At 46.2% G+C, this 19,448-nt stretch overlaps 1 protein-coding gene across 4 annotated transcripts in view; it reads right to left on the bottom strand.

Moving 5' to 3' along the window:
- Positions 1-18,204, bottom strand: part of PPP2R2C (protein phosphatase 2 regulatory subunit Bgamma) — a 183,521-nt gene extending 165,317 nt beyond the window's left edge. The window contains exon 1 of one of the 4 annotated variants that reach the window (XM_068277208.1): positions 17,771-18,204. In XM_068277208.1, coding sequence (XP_068133309.1) covers positions 17,771-17,840 — 70 coding nt within the window. In that variant the 5' untranslated portion in view covers positions 17,841-18,204. The remainder of the gene's footprint in view (positions 1-17,770) is intronic. The other 3 variants (XM_068277188.1, XM_068277180.1, XM_068277157.1) reach the window with 3 other exon arrangements.
- Positions 18,205-19,448: the final 1,244 nt, after the last annotated feature.

Here is a 19,448-nt window from a genome sequence, read left to right as displayed (position 1 = left end):
AAGCAGCAAGTAGAGTCCCAGTTATCCAGAACTCAACTAACCAGAAGTCTCAACCAACCTGCACATATCGCCAGCAGCAGGGCCGGATTTATCATACGGCACTATAGGCACGTGCCTACAGGCGCCTGATGATGGAGAGGCGGTTCACTCCCCTCCCCTCCCCGAACACCTCCCTCCCTCCTTTCCTGAGTCCTGATGAGAGTGTAAATAAGAAGTTACTCCCCCTGCCCATAGAGTCAAAATACCTGCTATGAATACTTATTCTTGACAGGGAAAATAATGAGACCACGTTCACAGTGGTGCGGTGTGGTGTGACGGTTGCTTTGGAACTCGGCTTACCGCACTGCAGAGCACCACCTATGCACCATTCGGTGCGGCGAGAGAGCTGCGGTATGACGGCTGCGACATCGTAAAGCACTGCATGCATTACCACTAAACGCACACATTAACAGTAAAAGTAAAGCATAATTTTCATTGATTGTATGCTTCACTGTACACGACGCAACACGAGCAGAACATGCTGTCCCATCCATTGTGTTCTTGCTACCACAGGGAACCCAATGGCCACTGTGAATGTGTGGTTCCCACCACAAGTGCTTTCCTATAGGCCAGTGATTTGAAAAGCTCTTGCTAATGTAATGCTATTGGTGTGTTCACACTTGAGGGATGTGATTTTATAAAAATGATCTATAGCATTGCATAAGCAAGGGTTTTTCGAGTCACTGCCACTTAAAACAAATCTGGAGCAAAACAAAAACAAAAACAAACAAAAAAAAAACTTATGATATAATGAATTGAACATGTAGTACGGATAATGAAGAGAACATTAGTAGCAAAGAAAAAAGTCTCATATTTTTATTTTCAGTTATATAGCTTTTTTTTATAACACTGCATCAGACACAGCTGCAGTTTTAAAACCACTCTCTGTCTCTTAAGATATAGAACAAAGCAGAAATAATGACCCTTTGAACTTTCCTGCAGTAAAACCCTATCTAAGTGCTGATGCACACCTAGAGCGCTTCTGAGCGCTTTTCAAAACGGTAGCGCTTTGAAAAGCGCTTGGCTAATGTTTTTCTATGGGCACCAGAGCGATGTGATTTTTAGAGAAACCCAACCGCGGATCCTGCAGTATTTTTGAGGCGATTCCGCCTCAATATGAACTACAGGAAAATTGGAAGGTCGCTCTAAAAAGCGATGAACAGACCGATTTTTCCACGCGCTTTTTTGAGACAATTGTTAACTTTTAGGTCAAAATGTAAAAAAAAAAAAAAAAAACGAAAAAAAAACCAAAAACGCTACACCAAAACGCTCCAAAAATCACTAGGCATACCTAGAAAATTGCTAGACACATGCCTGAAATCGCTTTGAAAACCACTTCAAAAAACGCCCAGCGTTTGCGATTACACTAGTGCTTTTAGGTGTGCACTGGCCCTCAAGCTGTCTCTCACTGTTTCTTGGCTGTTTAAAGAGACTCTGTAACAGTAAAAAATGCCCCTGGGGGGTACTCACCTCGGGTGGGGGAAGCCTCGGGATCCTAATGAGGCTTCCCACGCCGTCCTCTGTCCCACGGGGGTCTCGCTGCAGCCCTCCGAACAGCCGGCGACAGACCCAACTGTGACTTCAATATTTACCTTTGCTGGCTCCAGCGGGGGCGCTGTGGCTGCTGTTGACTCCGAACTACACGGAAATACCCGATCTCAGTCGGGTCCGCTCTACTGCGCAGGCGTCGGAGACTTGCGCCTGCGCAGTAGAGCGGACCCGACGGCGGTCGGGTATTTCCGTCTACTTCGGAGCCAACAGCTTTCAGATCGCCTGCGCTGGAGCCGGGAAGGTAAATAATGACGTCACGGCTGTACGGAGGGCTGCAGTGAGACCCCAGGCGGATGGAGGACGGCGTGGGAAGCCTCATTAGGATCCTGAGGCTTCCCCCACCCGAGGTGAGTACCCCCCAGGGGACGTTTTCACGTTACAGTTCCTCTTTAAGTGCATAAATAACGATTGAAGTTTTTTTTAACTCTTCCTGTACTGGAAAAGAATACGAGACTCTTTTCTTTTCTACTAATGTTCTATATCTTTAGCTGTACTACACACACAATTCATTATCTCAAGTTTATTTTCACTTCAGGTTTGCCTTTAAAAAGCACTGTTAGTGTGAACCAACCCTTATGTACACACCATGCAATTTCCCATCAGATAGATGGATGATAAATTCCGACAGATCCGATCGCTTTTCTGATCACTTCAATGCAAATCGATCAGAAAAACGATCGGAAATCAGATCGGACCTGTCAGAAATTATCTATTCGACCCATCTATCTGACGGGAAACTGCATGGTGTGTACCAGGCTTTATGCAGATGATCTCTTTTTAGGGCCTATTCACACTTGCTGATTGCAAAACGCTAGCGATTTTGCTAGCGTTTTGTTCTGGGGTTTTTTGGCGATTAAAGCCAAAAAAAAAATCACCATTCACACCTGGTGATTTTTTAGCGATCGCGTCTTGCGCTTCTATAGCACTGAAACGCGATCGTCGGGAAATCACCTGAAAATGGTGCAGGCTACGCATTTGCGTTTAGCGTTTTTGGGAGATTTGCGGCGATTAGCGCAAATCACCCAAATGAGAACGGGCCCATAGACTTTTATTACCCTAGTGCTTTGAAAAGCGCTAGCGTTTGAGCGTTTTGCCAAAATCGCCGGCAAAACGCTCAAGTGTGAATGGGCCCTTAGGCTCAGGATCAGCACAACAAACTGGAAAGCAGCATCTTAGAAAAAATAAATAAATATCACAGCCACCATATCACTGTCTTCACAAGCTTTATTGACAATAAATGAAATTGTTTTAATGCATATGATAGTATATCCACAGGTTATAAAAATCGAATTATACCCTGAGTCCACCTGAAAACATTTGGCTCCCAGAGCCTTCTGTCATGCCGCTCCTACATTATGGATGGCTTTACCTCAGCAGTTTAGGAGAGCTCCACCTCTGAACATGTTTAAAGGTGGGTTTTCAGTCTAGATTTAAAGGCGTTATCAAGCAAAAAAACCCTCCCCCGCTCTACTTACCCGGGGATTCCTCCACCCCTAGCAGTTGACATGTCCCACGCAGCATCTCCGCTCACAGCTGCCAGCCTGGGGTCCCCATTGGTGCAGAGGCCGACCTCCTCTACTGTATAGTTCACTGCAGACAAAGTGGACTTGATTTACAGCGACGCTCGCGCAGTCGGCCTCTGCACTGGAACCCAGGTCAGCGGCTGCAAGCGGAGCTGCAGCGTGCGACATGTCGACTGCAAGAGGCTGGAGGAAGCCCCAGGTAAGTAGGGGGGGGGGGGGTTGCTTGATGACTCCTTTAAATCCAGACTGAAAACTCACCTGTTCCGTTCCGTTTGGCATTTGCAGAATTATAATTTTTGTTGTGTTAATACTTCACCCTACTACTAATTACTGAATCTAAGAGAGCCTAAGGGCTCGTTTCCACTATTGCGTTGCAAAATCGCTGCAGCAAAATTCGCATGCGTGTGCATGCGAATTTTCGTGCGAATTCGCATGAAAATTCGCATGGATGACGATGTATGCGAATTTAACCATGGCAATGCAGGTGCGCTTTTCCATTGATTTCATGCGAATTCGCTTGAAAATTCGCATACCAAAACAGCATGCGTATTCCCTATTAAATACATTAGCGGCGATTTGCCTGCCTTCCACTCGCAGGCGAATTCTGCGGCTCTTTTGTGCGTTTTTTCACCGCTGAAAAAAACGCACCTCAACAACGCTACAGTGGAAACAGGCCCATCCCCTTGCATTACATGTGCGAATCCGCATGCGTTGGACGCATGCGGATTCGCGATAGTGGAAACGAGCCCTAAGAGAGCTGTGGTAAGCACAGCTCAACAGAGTTATCTTCCTGCCTGGGCTAATTTGCAAAAAAAACATTTAACCCTTCTCACACCCTTTATCGCTGCAGGTGGGGCAGGGTGATGAGCGCTACACATGGTTTTTATAACCAAACTGGTGAGGGTGTGGGGAGGGTTAAATTGTCTTAGGCCTGGCACCCACTACAAATCCCTAGCGTTTTTAAGTAGCGTTTTGTAAGCAATTTCATGAGCGTTTTCTGGCGATTTTGGTAGCAATTGTAAAAAGTGGAAGCTTTTTGGTAGCGATTGTGATAGCGATTTGCGATTAGCAATTTTCATTCTGATAGGTCCTTTCAAAATATTATTTATTTATTTTTTACAGTTTGCAGCAATTTAAAATCACACACAAATCGCTATTTGTAGCAATTCATGAGCGATTTGCCAACGCTTCAATACTTTACATTGAAGCGCAAATGCTCCCAGAATGATGCATGTCCTGCGATTGCTATTTTGCTACTGTGGGATTTGTTACACTCATTTAATATTGGTAGAGCATTTAGGAAAATTGCTGGCGCTCCCTAAACGCTCAAAAAAGCGCTCTAGTGGGCTCCTGGCCTTAGGGCGAGTTCGCATGGGCTTCTGGAGATGTCTCGGTTAAATGCTTTTCTGCAAGCATGCAGAAAAGCATTTAGCGTCTTTCAGCAGCGATCATCGTTTTTCACCATTGCAGAGGGTCTCCTGGGTCAGCTGAAACAACAGGACAAATAGGGATAAAAAAAGATGTTTGCGCAAACGACGGTCCTGGTGATTGCTATGCAATTTTCCTGCGCTTCTATACAAAGTACTGCATAAGAAAACCAGTAGGAAAGTGACTGTGCATAAATTGCATCACAGATAGATCGCACTAATGGAAACGTTCGCCTCAGGTTTCCATTAGTTTCCCTGTACCTAGCGATCAGAATCAGATTGCAAAATCCTGCTAGTAGAAAGGGGCTCTCAATTACCGAAAACAAACAGAGGCTGCGCCCACCAGAGGATTATTATGGCAGCCACGCTACACCAGTAGCTACGCTACTCAGTTCAGCAATGGCTGACTCCATATTTCCCTCATATTATAATTAGGCGTTTTTCTTAGTGACACAAGAGAGGATTCACCTGGCACTCAGCAGATGGGGGTGAAATGGTCCGCTGCACCTTTAAATCATTGTTCAATCATATACTCCGTCCTTTACAGCACTACTGACTTCAGGGTTCAGCAAAGAAGCGTGCAATCAGTCATAAGTAAGAAACACACGGACTATTACTAGTCCAAACAAGACAGTCCGTGCACCGCTTCCATGGTTGCTTTAGGGCCCGTTCAGATCAGAAATGCGGATGGCCATGCGTGCGGAACGCGTGCGGACCGCAACGCGTACGAACGCATGGCCATCCGCGTTTGTGTGCGTTGCGTGGCTGATCCCATCACTGAAAAGTGAATGGGACAGCCACGCGTTTTTGCAAAATCTGCGTGCAGCATGCGTTCCCGGACCGCACAGGTCCGGAACGCATGCAGTGTGAACATCAGACATTGCACTCTATGCAATGTCTGATGTCGTGCGTTTTGGCCACCTGCACGCGTTTCCAAAACGCGGCTGGAAACGCGTGCAGTGTGAACGGGCCCTTATTCCCCAAAATAGCCGCATTGCAAATGTACACCTATAACCTTGCACTCTCTAGCTCCTTGGGCCAATGGCGCGTGTGGTGGGCAGGGCTCCATGTTTTTTTTTTGGAAGCCCGAACACGGCGCCATTGCCCTGGACATACGCACGTGAACAAGCACCACATCAGTGCGAAACGGCTGTTGAAAGTGCCGTCCAATCATCCCCTGGTCACCCTCCCTCACCCATCCCAGCATGAACTCCGGACAAGATATGATTTATCCTTCCTTTAATGGATTTGTGTACATTTGCAATGTTTCTATTTTGGGGAATAAAGCAAGCATAGAAGCAGTGCACGGATTGTCTTGTCTGTACTAGTTTTTCTCAGTGACATCCAAGCCAAGCAAAAAAAAAAAAAAAATAACAACAGGAGCCTTGCAATCTGGGACCAGCTATCTCTGAGCTTCCCCCGGCGTCTGCTCAGCAATCACTTCTACCCCTGCAAGGTGAATTTCAATACAGGTGCTTTGAACCGTGATAATTTTACCACGATTGTTTGAACAATCGAGTGCGTCACTGTTACCACTGAAGTTAAGATGGATCGGGGCACAATCGCTGGTCACTGCTGATCCCCGATCCATCTTTACAAGGATACTTATCTTATACTAGAATGATGACTGTTACAGCCAGTAACAGTAATCATTCATAAAAACAAGTAATGATGTTAGGTAAATAGTAAGGCCTTGTTGAAATGTGCGTAGATACTTATCCGTTAGCCGGGTGCATCCGGCAGGTGGCGCTAATTACTATTCCCCCTCCAGGCCGCCATAGATAGTAGGGAAAGATGTAACTCTGGTGGAGTTTTGTCGCCACCTGCCGGATGCGCCCGGCTAACGGATAAGTACCTGTGCGTAAAATTTTGAGCAATGCAAAATCGCACATAAAGCTTTTCAATAGGAACACGCCCATTCGTTAATTTTCAAACCTAGATTCATACAAGTAACAAAACCTGATTCCCAGCCACATAAAATCGTAACAAACATACGATTCCCATAAACAGGTAGCGGGTGCCGGCAGTGTATGGTGGCAGGCGCGCAAGCAAAAACCCATCGGCTATAGGCTGTGACGTAGGTAAGTTAACCCCCCTCTGCTGCAGCTGCGTTATCTAATTTCAATTATGAGTAGCTATGTACTCATAGCTACTCGTATTGCTCCCCACTAGTGTTAGGCATATATGGTGGAGGATTAGCGTTAGTAGTCTGTATGGGGTGGCTAGGGTTAGGCAGGGCATTTTCTTTTTGGTAGCGTTGTTTATTTTAAAACTATAGTGGATGGAAATTGAGAAATAGGGCTCTATTCATAAAAAGCTTTGCGGTAAAAAAAATCTTTAAGGGAAAATACCGCATTCGGTATTTTAGACTTGTGTGCTAATTCATAATTATGTTTACAGTTGCGATAGAAGTTCCGTATTTTCCCGAACTAGGCTGGCTCTAGGCTGTCGGTAACATGAGAAGCTGCCTGAGTAGTTACATTTCCTCCTGCAGGGACAGCGTTACAATAAAAGAGGCATTCTTAACTTCCCTTTAGATGTGCATTTTTTTTTAAACTGCCTCTCCTTGCCCTGAATTTGCGCTGAATCTGTCTATTAGTCTTTCTAAACAATCTATTTAATTGCCACAGCTTAGAAGAACTTCAAGAAATGTTATGAATGCAGGCTTTCTGATGTGCAATTTATCTGAAAACAGGTACCCAAGAGGTTAAAAAACACAGCCTGGGGTATTACGGTAAGCCTTTTTTGTACTGCTCTCACTGCTGCTGCCTGGGAGATCTGCCCCATTAACTTTGCTGTTATCTGCTCTCTTATCCCCTTTTCTAAACAGAGGGCATCCTCCGTTCCAATACCGCCTGCTCTAATCTTTATGAATTGACATTTAGGGCTTGATTCACAAAGCCGTGCTATCTGTTTGAACGGATGTGCTAAACAGTTAGCACGTGAAGTGCCGTTCGTGGACTTTTACGCGCGCAAAGTGCCGCGATTCGCGTGATCGTGGACTTTTGCGCGTGCAATTTGCTGCGATTCGCGGCAAATTGCGCACGCAAAAGTCCGCGATCGCACAAATCGCGGCACTTTGCCCGCGCAAAAGTCCGCGAACGCCACTTCACGTGCTAACTGTTTAGCACACCCGTGCAAACAGATAGCACGGCTTTGTGAATCAAGCCCTTAGTGACATGTGTTGAGATAATCACCGCATAATGCGATAATTTAGCTCACTGCTCGGGAATGTCAGCTTTTCATGTGGTAACAGCTTTTATGAATTGACACTTTGCTAAATGGTCGGTAAAGTCAGCTGTTTTGAGCATTACCACATGCGGGAATGCTTTATGAATAGAGCCCACAGTGTATTTTTCTTCATTTTTTTCTCTTTTTTTCCCTTTAAAATGCAGAGAATAAAATTACTAAAAAAAAAAGCCTAATTTGTGGAGAAAAAAAAACAAGGTATAGATCATTCAGGTGTGATAAGTAGTGATAACGTTATTGGTGAATGAATAGGAGGTGCGCTGAAATGTGAAAATTGCTTGCCTCAATAAGGTGAAAACAACCAGAGACTGAAGTGATTAAACAATGCAGATTGCTTAGCTGTCATGTTGAGTCTCTATATCGGGTATCCTTAACCACAGACCCTGAGCAAGCATGCAGGGTCTATGCAGATCAGATGTTTCAGACTGACGTCTGACTAGTTTAACTGCACGTTTGTTTCAGGTGTGTGATTCAGATGCTACTGCAGCCAAAGACATTAGCAGGACTGCCAGGCAACTGGTATTGTTTAAATGGAAATAAATATGGCAGCCACCATACGCCCATCAGTTTAGATGTACTTTAAGGCACCGCATGATTGCAACATTCGGGTGACTGCAGAACAGCTTGAATTAATTAAAAAAAAAATCCTCACTGCAGAACATGACTGCAATAGTACAACTGCCATTTTACTGACTTTTTTTTAAAGGACAAAGAAGTGAGAAGAATATGGAGGCTGCCATATTTATTTACTTTTAAGCAATACCAGTTACCTGGCAGTCCTGCTGATTTATTTGGCTGCAGTAGTGTCTGAATAACACCAGAAACAAGCATGCAGCTAATCTTGTCAGATCTGACAATAATGTCAGAAATATCTGATCTGCTGCATGCTGGTTCAGGGTCTATGGCTAAATGTATTAGAGGCAGAGGATCAGCAGGACTGCCAGGCAACTGGTATTGCTTAAAGCGGACCTGAACTCAGAACGTCCTCTTTGCTCTAAAAGACACACAACAGCATAATAACCTTTAAACAAAAAACATCTCTTTGTTACAGCTGATACAAATCCTAAAATAAACCTGCACTGTTTCTACTTCCTGATTCATGGAAGCAGACATATTGTTAACAGCCTGTGCTTTCAATGGAGCTTGTCTGCCATCTCTGCCGTGTCAGTCACTGGGGAGATATCAGATTACAACTTGTGATTAGACACAATAGAGAGGGAATTAAACTGGCTATACTCTCTAAATACATACAGGGTGCATTTCTCTATGTTTTCCTTCTGTTCTCAGCAAGAGTTCAGTTCCACTTTAGGCTGCTTCCACACGTTACTTACGAGGCCAACTACGTAAAAAAAGTTAATTACCTGCCTCTAAGTTTCACGCACGGAGGACGCCGTCCGCGCCCTCCGTGCAGCGCCGCCGGGTCCCCCGCTCATTATCCCCCCCGGGCCGGCTCCCGACCCCACGGCCCGGGTCGGGCTCTCCTTCCCCTCCAAAGATGGCCGCTTCCTCTGGCCGCGGCTGCGCAGTCCGCCTGGCCGCGAATGCGGCTGCGCATCTCTAAGGCCAACCCCTCCGTTCCACGCTACGTAGATCGGAGGAGTTGGCCCTAGAGCTGCGCAGCCGCATTCGCGGCCAGGCGGACTGCGCAGCCGCGGCCAGAGGAAGCGGCCATCTTTGGAGGGGAAGGAGAGCCCGACCCGGGCCGTGAGGTCGGGAGCCGGCCCGGGGGGGATAATGAGCGGGGGACCCGGCGGCGCTGCACGGAGGGCGCGGACGGCGTCCTCCGTGCCTGAAACTTAGAGGCAGGTAATTAACTTTTTTCACGTAGTTGGCCTCCTAAGTCCTTTAAAGGGATACTGTAGGGGGGGGGTCGGGGGAAAATGAGCTGAACTTACCCGGGGCTTCTAATGGTCCCCAGCAGACATCCTGTGTTGGCGCAGCCACTCCCCAATGCTCCAGCCCCGCCTCCGGTTCACTTCTGGAATTTCTGACTTTAAAGTCAGAAAACCACTGCCCCTGCGTTGCCGTGTCCTCACTCCCGCTGATGTCACCAGGAGTGTTCTGCGCAGACCCAGACCATACTGGGCCTGCGCTGTGCGCTCTTGATGACATCAGCGGGATCGAGGACACGGCAACGCAGGCGCAGTGGTTTTCTGACTTTAAAGTCAGAAATTCCAGAAGTGAACCGGAGGCGGGGCCGGAGCATCGGTGAGCGGCTGCGCGGGCACAGGATGTCTGCGGGGGACCATTAGAAGCCCCGGGTAAGTTCAGCTCATTTTCCCCCGACCCCCCTACAGTATCCCTTATCCCAGGTTCACTTTAAAGGGGAACTGAAGTAAGAGGTATAAGGAGGCTGCCGTATTTATTTCCTTTTAATCAATACCAGTTGTCTGGCAGCCCTGCTGGTCTATTTCTCTGCAGTAGTATCTGAATAACACCAGAAACAAGCATGCAGCTAGTCTTGTCAGATCTGACTTAAAGTCTGAAACACCTGATCTGCTGCATGCTTGTTCAGGGGCTATGGCTAATAGTATTAGAGGCAGAGGATCAGCAGGGCTGCCAGGCAACTGGTATTGATTAAAAGTAAATAAATATGGCAGCCTCCGTACACCTCTTACTTCAGTTCCCCTTTAAAGTTATCTCACTTATAGTGAGAGGGTTATGGGGGCTGCCATACTTATATATCACCTCCCACTCAGAATTATGCTATCTGCTGGCACTAGCTGCAATTCTTTCAATCCTCCAACCTCCAGAAGAAGCCTCTGCTCACCACTGTATCCCACACTCCTTATTCTCCATGCTTGCCACCTACCCCAACACTCACTTTAGTGTCCTGTAGTCAGAGGTGCTTGGCCCAGCTACAGACCTGCGCTGTACCTACTCCTACCTATTGCCTGATGAAGCACGGTCATACCTGCAAAATGCGTTGCATTTTCCCCTGGAGTATGTAAATAAATTTGTTCTGCTAAACTTTGTTGGTATATCTTGTGCCTGTTTGGTGGAGGCAAGTCCACCACTGCCTCCACAAATTGTAAACTTTTTAGACATTTTTACTCTTCTGATGTCTCTGTATCCCTGTTACAATATACACTCACCTAAAGCATTATTAGGAACACCTGTTCAATTTCTCATTAATGCAATTATCTAATCAACCAATCACATAGAAATTGCTTAAATGCATTTAGGGGTGTGGTCCTGGTCAAGACATTCTCCTGAACTCCAAACTGAATGTCAGAATGGTAAAGTAAAGTGATTTAAGCAATTTTGAGTCTGGCATTGTTGTTGGTGCCAGACGGGCCGGTCTGAGTATTTCATAATCTGCTAAATTACTTGGATTTTCACGCACAACCATTTCTAGGGTTTACAAAGAATGGTGTGACAAGGGAAAAACATCCAGTATGCGGCAGTCCTGTGGGATGACAATGTCTTGTTGATGTTAGAGGTCAGATGAGAATGGGCCGACTGATTCAAGATGATTGAAGAGCAACGTTGACTGAAATAACCACTTGTTACAACCGAGATATGCAGCAAAGCATTTGTGAAGCCACAACACGCACAACCTTGAGGCGGATGGGCTACAACAGCAGAAAACCCCACCGGGTACCACTCATCTCCACTACAAAAAGGAAAAAGAGGCTGCAATTTGCGTGAGCTAACCAAAATTGGACATTTGAAGACTGGAAAAATGTTGCCTGGTCTGATTGATTCTTGATAGAGTCAGAATTTGGCGTAAACAGAATGAAAACATGGATCCATCATGCCTTGTTGGTGGTGGTATAATGGTGTGGGGGATGTTTTCTTGGCACACTTTAGGCCCCTTAGTGCCAATTGGGCTTTGTTTAAATGCCACGGGCTACCTGAGCATTGTTTCTGACCATGTCCATCCCTTTATGACCACTATGTACCCATCCTCTGATGGCTACTTCCAGCAAGATAATGCACCATGTCACAAAGCTTGAATCATTTCAAATTGGTTTCTTGAACATGACAATGAGTTCACTGTACTAAAATGACCCCCACATTCACCAGATCTCAACCCAATAGAGCATCTTTGGGATGTGATGGAACGGGAGCTTCGTGCCCTGGATGTGCATCCCACAAATCTCCATCAACTGCTAGATGCTATCCTATCATTATGGGCCAACATTTCTGAAGAATGCTTTCAGCACCTTGTTGAATCAATGCCACGTAGAATTAAGGCAGTTCTGAAGGCTAAAGGGGGTCAAACACTGTATTAGTATGGTGTTCCTAATAATCCTCTAGGTGAGTGTATATTCTGGGTCAGTGCCTTAAGAAATGTTATGCTGAAAATCTGCTGTACATCCAGGCAACTGGCAGAGCTTGAAGGACACATAAAGTGATAGGGATATGGAGGCTGACATATTTACTTCCTTTTGAAAAATGCACATATCATGGCTGTCCTGCTGATCCTCTGCCTCTAATACTTTTAGCCATAGACCCTGAACAAACATCCAGAGCAGATGTTTGAGTGAAGTTAGACCGGATTTGCCACATACTTGTTTCATATTTCATCATACTTCAAAATGACCCTGCAGTGAATCTAGGTCTATGAATTGACTAGTATGAACAGTCATGCTGTCTGTTCTCCTGTGTGCACAGACAAGTTCCTTCCCAAGACATTGTGAAACACACAGAGCAGCTGTCTGGTCTCTGCACATATACCCAGAGCAGACAGTATGACTTATCAGAAGGGAGGGGTTGAGGGGGGGGGGGTTACCAGAGAGGCTGGGCAAAGCTGCACACATGAGTTTCAAAACAATACTTTTAGTAAACACTTCTCTACAGGATCCCTTTAATTGTGACTTACGGTATCTTCAAGGTCTTTCTCAAATTCACGATACTATGCTTCCCTATGCAAAGTTCACCTGAGGACAGGAATTATTTTAGGTGATAGTAATTACAGCACTGTAGGAATCACAGTCATGGCTGGGACAGAAGAGTGGGATCACACATTTTATTGATTTCAGAAACCATACATTTGAGCCTTAAATCTATGAAGATGATCATCACCAGTCCATATTACAAGACCACAGAACGTACTGAGTGGGTTTCACCTTTAGATGTGACAGGGGCCTTCTGCTTGTCAACCTTTCCTGGCTTTTTCTTCAATGCTGTCAGCTAGGTCTGTGAGGTTTAAGCTCGGGATTGGCTGGCCTGTTGTTGGGCTTTAGATATGCACATTTCAATGGGTTACTGAATCCAGGGCCAACCGAGGCTGAGGCGAGAGAGGCTCCAGCTCAGGGCGTAGGGTAGGAGGGGGTGCACAACTCATTTAGTTATCATTCCCCTATTGGGGATGAAGCAGAGAAAAATAAGAAAAGGGGATACATGGCAGTGACTGAAAGTCAGATAACTAGAGATTAAAGTGTTGGGGGGGGTTGGGGGCCCGGGGTGCCTCTTAGTCTAATAGCAATCAGTGTGTGACAGCTGAGGTGGGAGTGATGGAGGGGCGCACTTTAGTGTCTCAGCCTTGGGTGCTGGAAGACCTTGTCCCGGCTCTGACTGAATCATACACATGCACACTGGCCACAGCAAGCTCTCGGCTCTCCTCTCTGTGGGTTTGCCAATCTATTGCTGGAATTGGTCATGTACAATATTATCAGATGGGCAATACAATTTGTTTTGTATTCATTGGAATCCTTTAGTATATTGCCCAGAGACTCCACAGGATGGCTGTGACTGGACTAATTTGAAAATACAGCTGTCATGAGAAACAGCTGCATTGAGCAGCCTCAAATTACCGCCTTCTGAAAACACTGTAATACTGACATGGTTGTAAAACTCAGGAAATCGCAGACCTGAAACATGTATACAGAACAGAAATGTAAAAACTAGTATTGATGCTCGAATTTGGGATAGCAGATTCAGAACACCCAAATACTTCTGACTGCCCCTGTTAAGCACCAAACAGACAGACAGGGTCTCACGTTTAGCAGGAGTAGTGAACTCCCCCTGACCCTGTCCGCTTGTTTGGTACTGAACAGTGGCAGAATGGAGTATTTTGGTGTTCCGAATCAGAAATGTAAAATTAGAACACCAACACTGGTCAGAAGACCTTGTCTGTAGGCTCATTTCCATTGACCAGAGGGATAACTACTGGTGTTGGTGAGCAGACTTTTTGGTCACAGGAGGTCCAGGGATGTGAGGGGTCCGAACTACTCTCCCTTCTCTGTGTGGTACAGGTATCCCATTCCAACCAGGGCAGATGTTGTGGTCACACTTGCTATACTGGTTATGCTGTTAGTCCTTCGAGGTGGTTTCTGTAACTGGGAAATTGCTCCCGAGAGAAATACAGGACCCGAGAGAAATACAGGTGTTTCCATCTATCTGTGTTGGAAAGGTACACGACTTTCAGTGGGATTGTGTTCACACCTGTCACTATCCTGACACCTTACAAAATAGTAACACAGGAATTTGAAAACCCTTGGCTGCATTACAGATATGAAGCATGCACTGTAAGCCCGGCCAGCACAACTCTCTGCCCTGTTCAGCAAGACACCCTAAAGAGACTATGGAGAGTGTCATACTGTCTGTTATCCCAATACATGCTTCAGAGGCATAGATTCTGCTCAACCTCCTCTCCATTTTGCATTGGGGGAACAAGTGCAAAAACTCTGAGCATAGTTCAACCTGACCCTCAGTTTCTGTCACCAATAGAAATAGTGGTCATATGACAGTGCTTATTTGTACTTCCAGAAACTACAGGAAAAGTCCTACAACAAGTGATACTGATGTACTGCACGTTTACCTTCACAGCAGGGGTGTCAAGCTCAAATACAAAGTGGGCCAAAATTTAACACTGGGACCAAGTCACGGGCCAAGTTTCCTGGTGCCTAGCAGCCCTCCCCATCAGGCATCCTGGTGTTTAGTGACCCTCATTCCCCTATACAGTTCCTTGATGTCTAGTGGTCCTCCCTCCCCTATACAGTTGAGTGGTGTCTAATGGTTCCACACAACCCTAAAGAGTTTCCTGGTGTCAAGTGGTTCCCCTCCCATCCCTAAATAGTTCCCTGATGTCTAGTGCCTCCCCCCCCCCCCCCCACCACCACCTTTAAACAGTACCCTGGTGTCCAGTGACCTCCCTCCCTCTCCTATACAGTTCCCTGGTGTCTAGTGCTTTAGGGATCTTTCACATTAGAGCTTGCGTTGGAGAACGCTCAAAGCATGCGTTTTGTTGTATGCCTTTTAATGCGTTTTGATATGCGTTGCACTGCAGTGAGTGTGCGTTTTTAATCCGTTTTCAATCCGTTACAGCACATAGAAAAACGCAGGTAATTTTTTTTTCTTTTAGTTTTCAACTTTCTACATTGTTCCTCTGTTGCATTCTGGGACTGATTGCCTGCGTTAACGGATTGAAAACGCGCATAGTGTGCGTTTTACATTGACTAACATTGTAACGCATAAAGCTAGCGTTGGCTGAAAAACTGCGCCTGGGTGCAGTGTAACGCAACGCACAAAAAGGCTGCGTTATATGTGAAAGCTAAAATGAAAGTCTATGGACTTTCATTTCACCTTGGGTAACGCAAACTTTACCCTTTGCGTTGAAACGCAGAAAATCTGCCCTAATGTGAAAGAGCCCTTACCCCTCCCTCCCCATATGGCTTCCCTGGTGATCTAGGGCTTAACCCCTTCAAATAGTTTTCATGGTAGTCTAGAATGGGTCAACTTGTGGGCTAAATTTGATGGCCCTGCGGGCCAAATTTGGCCTGTGGGTCAGAGTTTAACATGTATGCTCTACAGGAAGCCTCAAAGAAGAACCTTTGGGTTTGTATACACATAGTATCCAGTTCAGGTCACCTTCTTTCTTCCACCTGAGCTAAGACTGAAGAAAAATGGGGTGGGGTTTACATTCCTCACCAAAGTTTAGAAAGGTCTATAATTCTTACAGAATATGCATTTGCCACTGTAAGATATTTGTAATTAAGTCGTCAGTTTGTCATATTATTTCTGAAAATTACTAACCAACTTGCTTCTGTGCTTTTTGTCCCTTTGCCATTGGCTGCTCAGCTCATCACATGACTCTGCTCAGAGCTACAGCAGGCAGCAAGTTTCTCTCACAGCAGAGTCTGGTGTCAGCATTGTTTTAACACTGAGGTTCCAATAATGATTTTGCTGTTAGCCCCGTTACATGAGTAACCCTCAATTTCCTGCCTAAAGACGCAAGATAAGCAATAAAGACCCGTCTACAGAATACTGCAGGGAACTGTTTCTTTCAGACGATGCAGAATGCGGGCCTCAGATTTCCACTGCAGCTCTGACACAAGGGCCCCAACGTGAAAAATAAAAGGGAGAAAAATCTAATCAAGTCTGTAAAGCTCTCCAAAGAAACACAGAATTCTTTTGTGCCTCCCTCCTGAGAGTCGGGAGCGATGCTGCCCTTCAGCTTATAAATTGCACACTAGGGATTATTATCTTGTGGTAGAGGCAAGTCGGCGAGCTATTCCTTTACAATTTATATTCTGCTTGCCGCCTGATATTTTATTACCACTTCCCCCTAATCTCCACGGCGGATACCAACCGTGAGCCGCTTACATTCCTGATGAAAGATAGCGCCAGTGTGCTGCAACCAACCTTCTGAGCGGAATACAGAGCAATTAGGTGATTACTTTATCCGCCGGTGCCCTGCTGCTCCTCAACCTACCTTTAAAAATCGAGTATGAAGATTTATAGGACTCTTACATTACAGGCACACTATAGTCTGTTTATGTGTGTCTGTGAGAATTAACCTGTGCAGCACAGATCACCACAACTGTACACTTACAGCACTAGGATCCTGTATTTCATGTCCAACATGCACACTATGTTAATGGACTCTGTAGGGTTTTTTTCCCCCCCAGGATGGTGGCATTGGCCACACTAAAGTGAGTCAGCCTATGCTCAGACTGCTGTCTGCAGGACTGTGTTGGGGGCATAACATTTGATTGTCAACTCTTGCTGAGCAGGTCATGTTGAGGATGGTTCAGTGTTCTCTGCACTATGCTCTCTATGATCCAAAGTCAAGCCCACGGGATATGAGTCTCCTGTCACTGACATGGGTGTATAGGTGTTGCATTCAGGCTATTAGGGGGTTGGCATCAGAGACCTATGCCCATAGTACTGGAAAATGTCATGTGTGTCTTTAGCTCTGAAACCCAGAATGCTGCATTTGGTGACTGCAAAGCCAGCTACATGCCAGTCTCTTGCCACGATCAAACTGCGCACCTAAAAATCATCTATATGGCTTAGCTTTCAAGCAATGTGGCCCCTTACTGGCACCATATAACCAAATAACACATAAAAATCCATTCATTACTAAGTCCCATTATGTGAATAAGCTGTACAGCTCTGGGGCCCTTTTGTGGCACCATATAAATTAATTTATGTGGGAAACATGACCAGTCATTACTAAGTACCTTCATGTAGTTTTGCTTTAAAGCAATGCAGCCTTTTGCTGGCATTATATAAATAAATAAAAAAATGACCAGTCATTGCTAAGTCCCTGTAGGCACTGTGTATGCTACTGAAAACAAGCAATTCTTCCTTGCATGTAAAGGTCTGTACCCACAGCGCAATTTTTGCGATGACTTTTTCACGACGGGTGACTTTTTTTTTAACAAAGAATGTTCGTTTTTTTGTGATATTGTGTAACATCGTTTAACTAAAATGAGTTAAGCGACGTGTGGCGATCGCAACCATCATGTCGGATCATTGAACTACGATCGCACAGATCCCCCTTGAACGCCGATGACAATTTACCGCAATAGTTTAACGATTGTTGGCGCTCATTAAAGCGATTGTGAAGACAGATCTGGGGACGATCGTTTTGTCGCCGCCGATCCCCTGATCCATCTTCACGTGGGTACTTAGCCCTCACAGATAGCCCAGGGAATACCCATGACAAGACAGAAGCACATATGACACAGCACTGGCACAGACAACACACAGTGGGTGGCACAGGTAGGGGTGGCAATGGAGGGGTACCTTCAGTCACATAGTTATGGTCCCGGAGAAAGCTGTGGTTAATTTTCCGCGTGTCCACGTCCTCGCCCATTGACAACAGGATTACTCAGCATGCCGATCCGCAATGGACTGGTGGAATCAGCAGAGGTCGCCGCAAGAGCAACATCCATACTGGCACAAGCTAGCACAGGGGAGCCGCCGAGCCCAGCATCCTCCTCATCCTCAGCAGCAGGGTCCCATCCATGCAGCACAGGGGGCAGGCAGCTGTGGGGGTGCAGGCAGCGCAGAGATCGCCCTCCTGTCTATCAGGCCACTGCAGCAACAGACGAGCCCAGGCAGCAGCGCTGTGCGAGCCAGTGACTTCTTATCTGCTACTGCTGCTGTCATCTGCCTCCTTCTGCTGCATCAGAGCTCAGCCCCTCCCCAGCAGCTTCTTCTGGCCCAACCACCACACAGGCTCTCCGGCTGCTGCTAATGCTGCTGCTGAGCAAAAGCCGAGGAGAGGGGATGGCACTGCAGGGACTGCTGCACTGTGCTCCGATCTGCTGCAGAGCACAGCCTCTGTCCCTCTTGGGGAAGCAGAGGCCCCCGTCCCTCTGTCCACTTCTAGTGTCCCTCTTGTTTGCCTGATGTACTGGTCCGTACAATATATCCATGTATCTATCTGCTAGAAAGTAATTACCTGTATTAAAAAGGCAATACAGTACAATCCCTTTATAGTAAACTCAAAGGAACAGGGCAAAGTAGTTTACTATATCAGAAGTTTAGAAACTGTCATACAAATGAAGTATACTATACATTAGTACAGCATTTTTATGGGTTACCAATTCCCCCCCCCCCCCCCCCCCAAAAAAAAAACTAACTTACTTGGAGGTTCTTGCAGCCCTCAAAGCTAAACAAACAAACACAGAACATTTATATCGCGTTTTTCTCCTGGCGGACTCAAAGCGCCAGAGCTGCAGCCACTAGGACGCGCTCTATAGGCAGTAGCAGTGTTAGGGAGACTTGCCCAAGGTCTCCTATTGTATAGGTGCTGGCTTACTGAACAGGCAGAGCCGAGATTGGAACCCAGGTCGCCTGTTTCAGAGGCAGAGCCCTTAACCATTACACTATCCAGCCACAGCCAGTCGGAGGCTAGCCGCATGCACCCTGATAGCGCTCCCACTGTCGGGAACACTATGCGCATGCACAGTAGGGATTTTCACCGTACTGTGCATGCGTAGAATGCTGCCGTGCACAGGGACGCGGTTGGGAGGCGCATGGCCGGCCAGGTTTGCGGGAGTTGCTGCTGCTCGATGTCGGGTCTTAGAAGGATGGCGCAGGCAGAGGATGACTTCGCAGGGGTGCAAGATGCCCCAGGTCAGTTAAACCGATTGTCTTCCCGCTTTAGATTTCCTTTAATTCTGTCGATAATTGGGAGCCATTGTTTAGTTTTCAATGCTTCAGCAAGCAAGCACATTGTCTAAGCAAGATCAAAATGCACAGAGCTTAATATGCAGTGTTTTGCATGCAAAAATCATGCAACAGCTTACACAGAAAGCATAGGTCTACCAGCAGGAGCAGTACTTATAGTGCACACTCTGCAGTACTTATTGTGTGTTTATCTGTCCACAGTTCATGCAGTCTGAATGATAGTGTAGCGTTGCAGCCAGCCATGCACAAGCAAGTCACAGGTGACAGGCAATTCCCTCAGTAATCA

Source organism: Hyperolius riggenbachi, chromosome 1, assembly GCF_040937935.1.
Source record: "Hyperolius riggenbachi isolate aHypRig1 chromosome 1, aHypRig1.pri, whole genome shotgun sequence".
Lineage (NCBI taxonomy): Eukaryota > Metazoa > Chordata > Amphibia > Anura > Hyperoliidae > Hyperolius > Hyperolius riggenbachi.
This window is presented reverse-complemented; position numbering and strand designations above follow the sequence as displayed.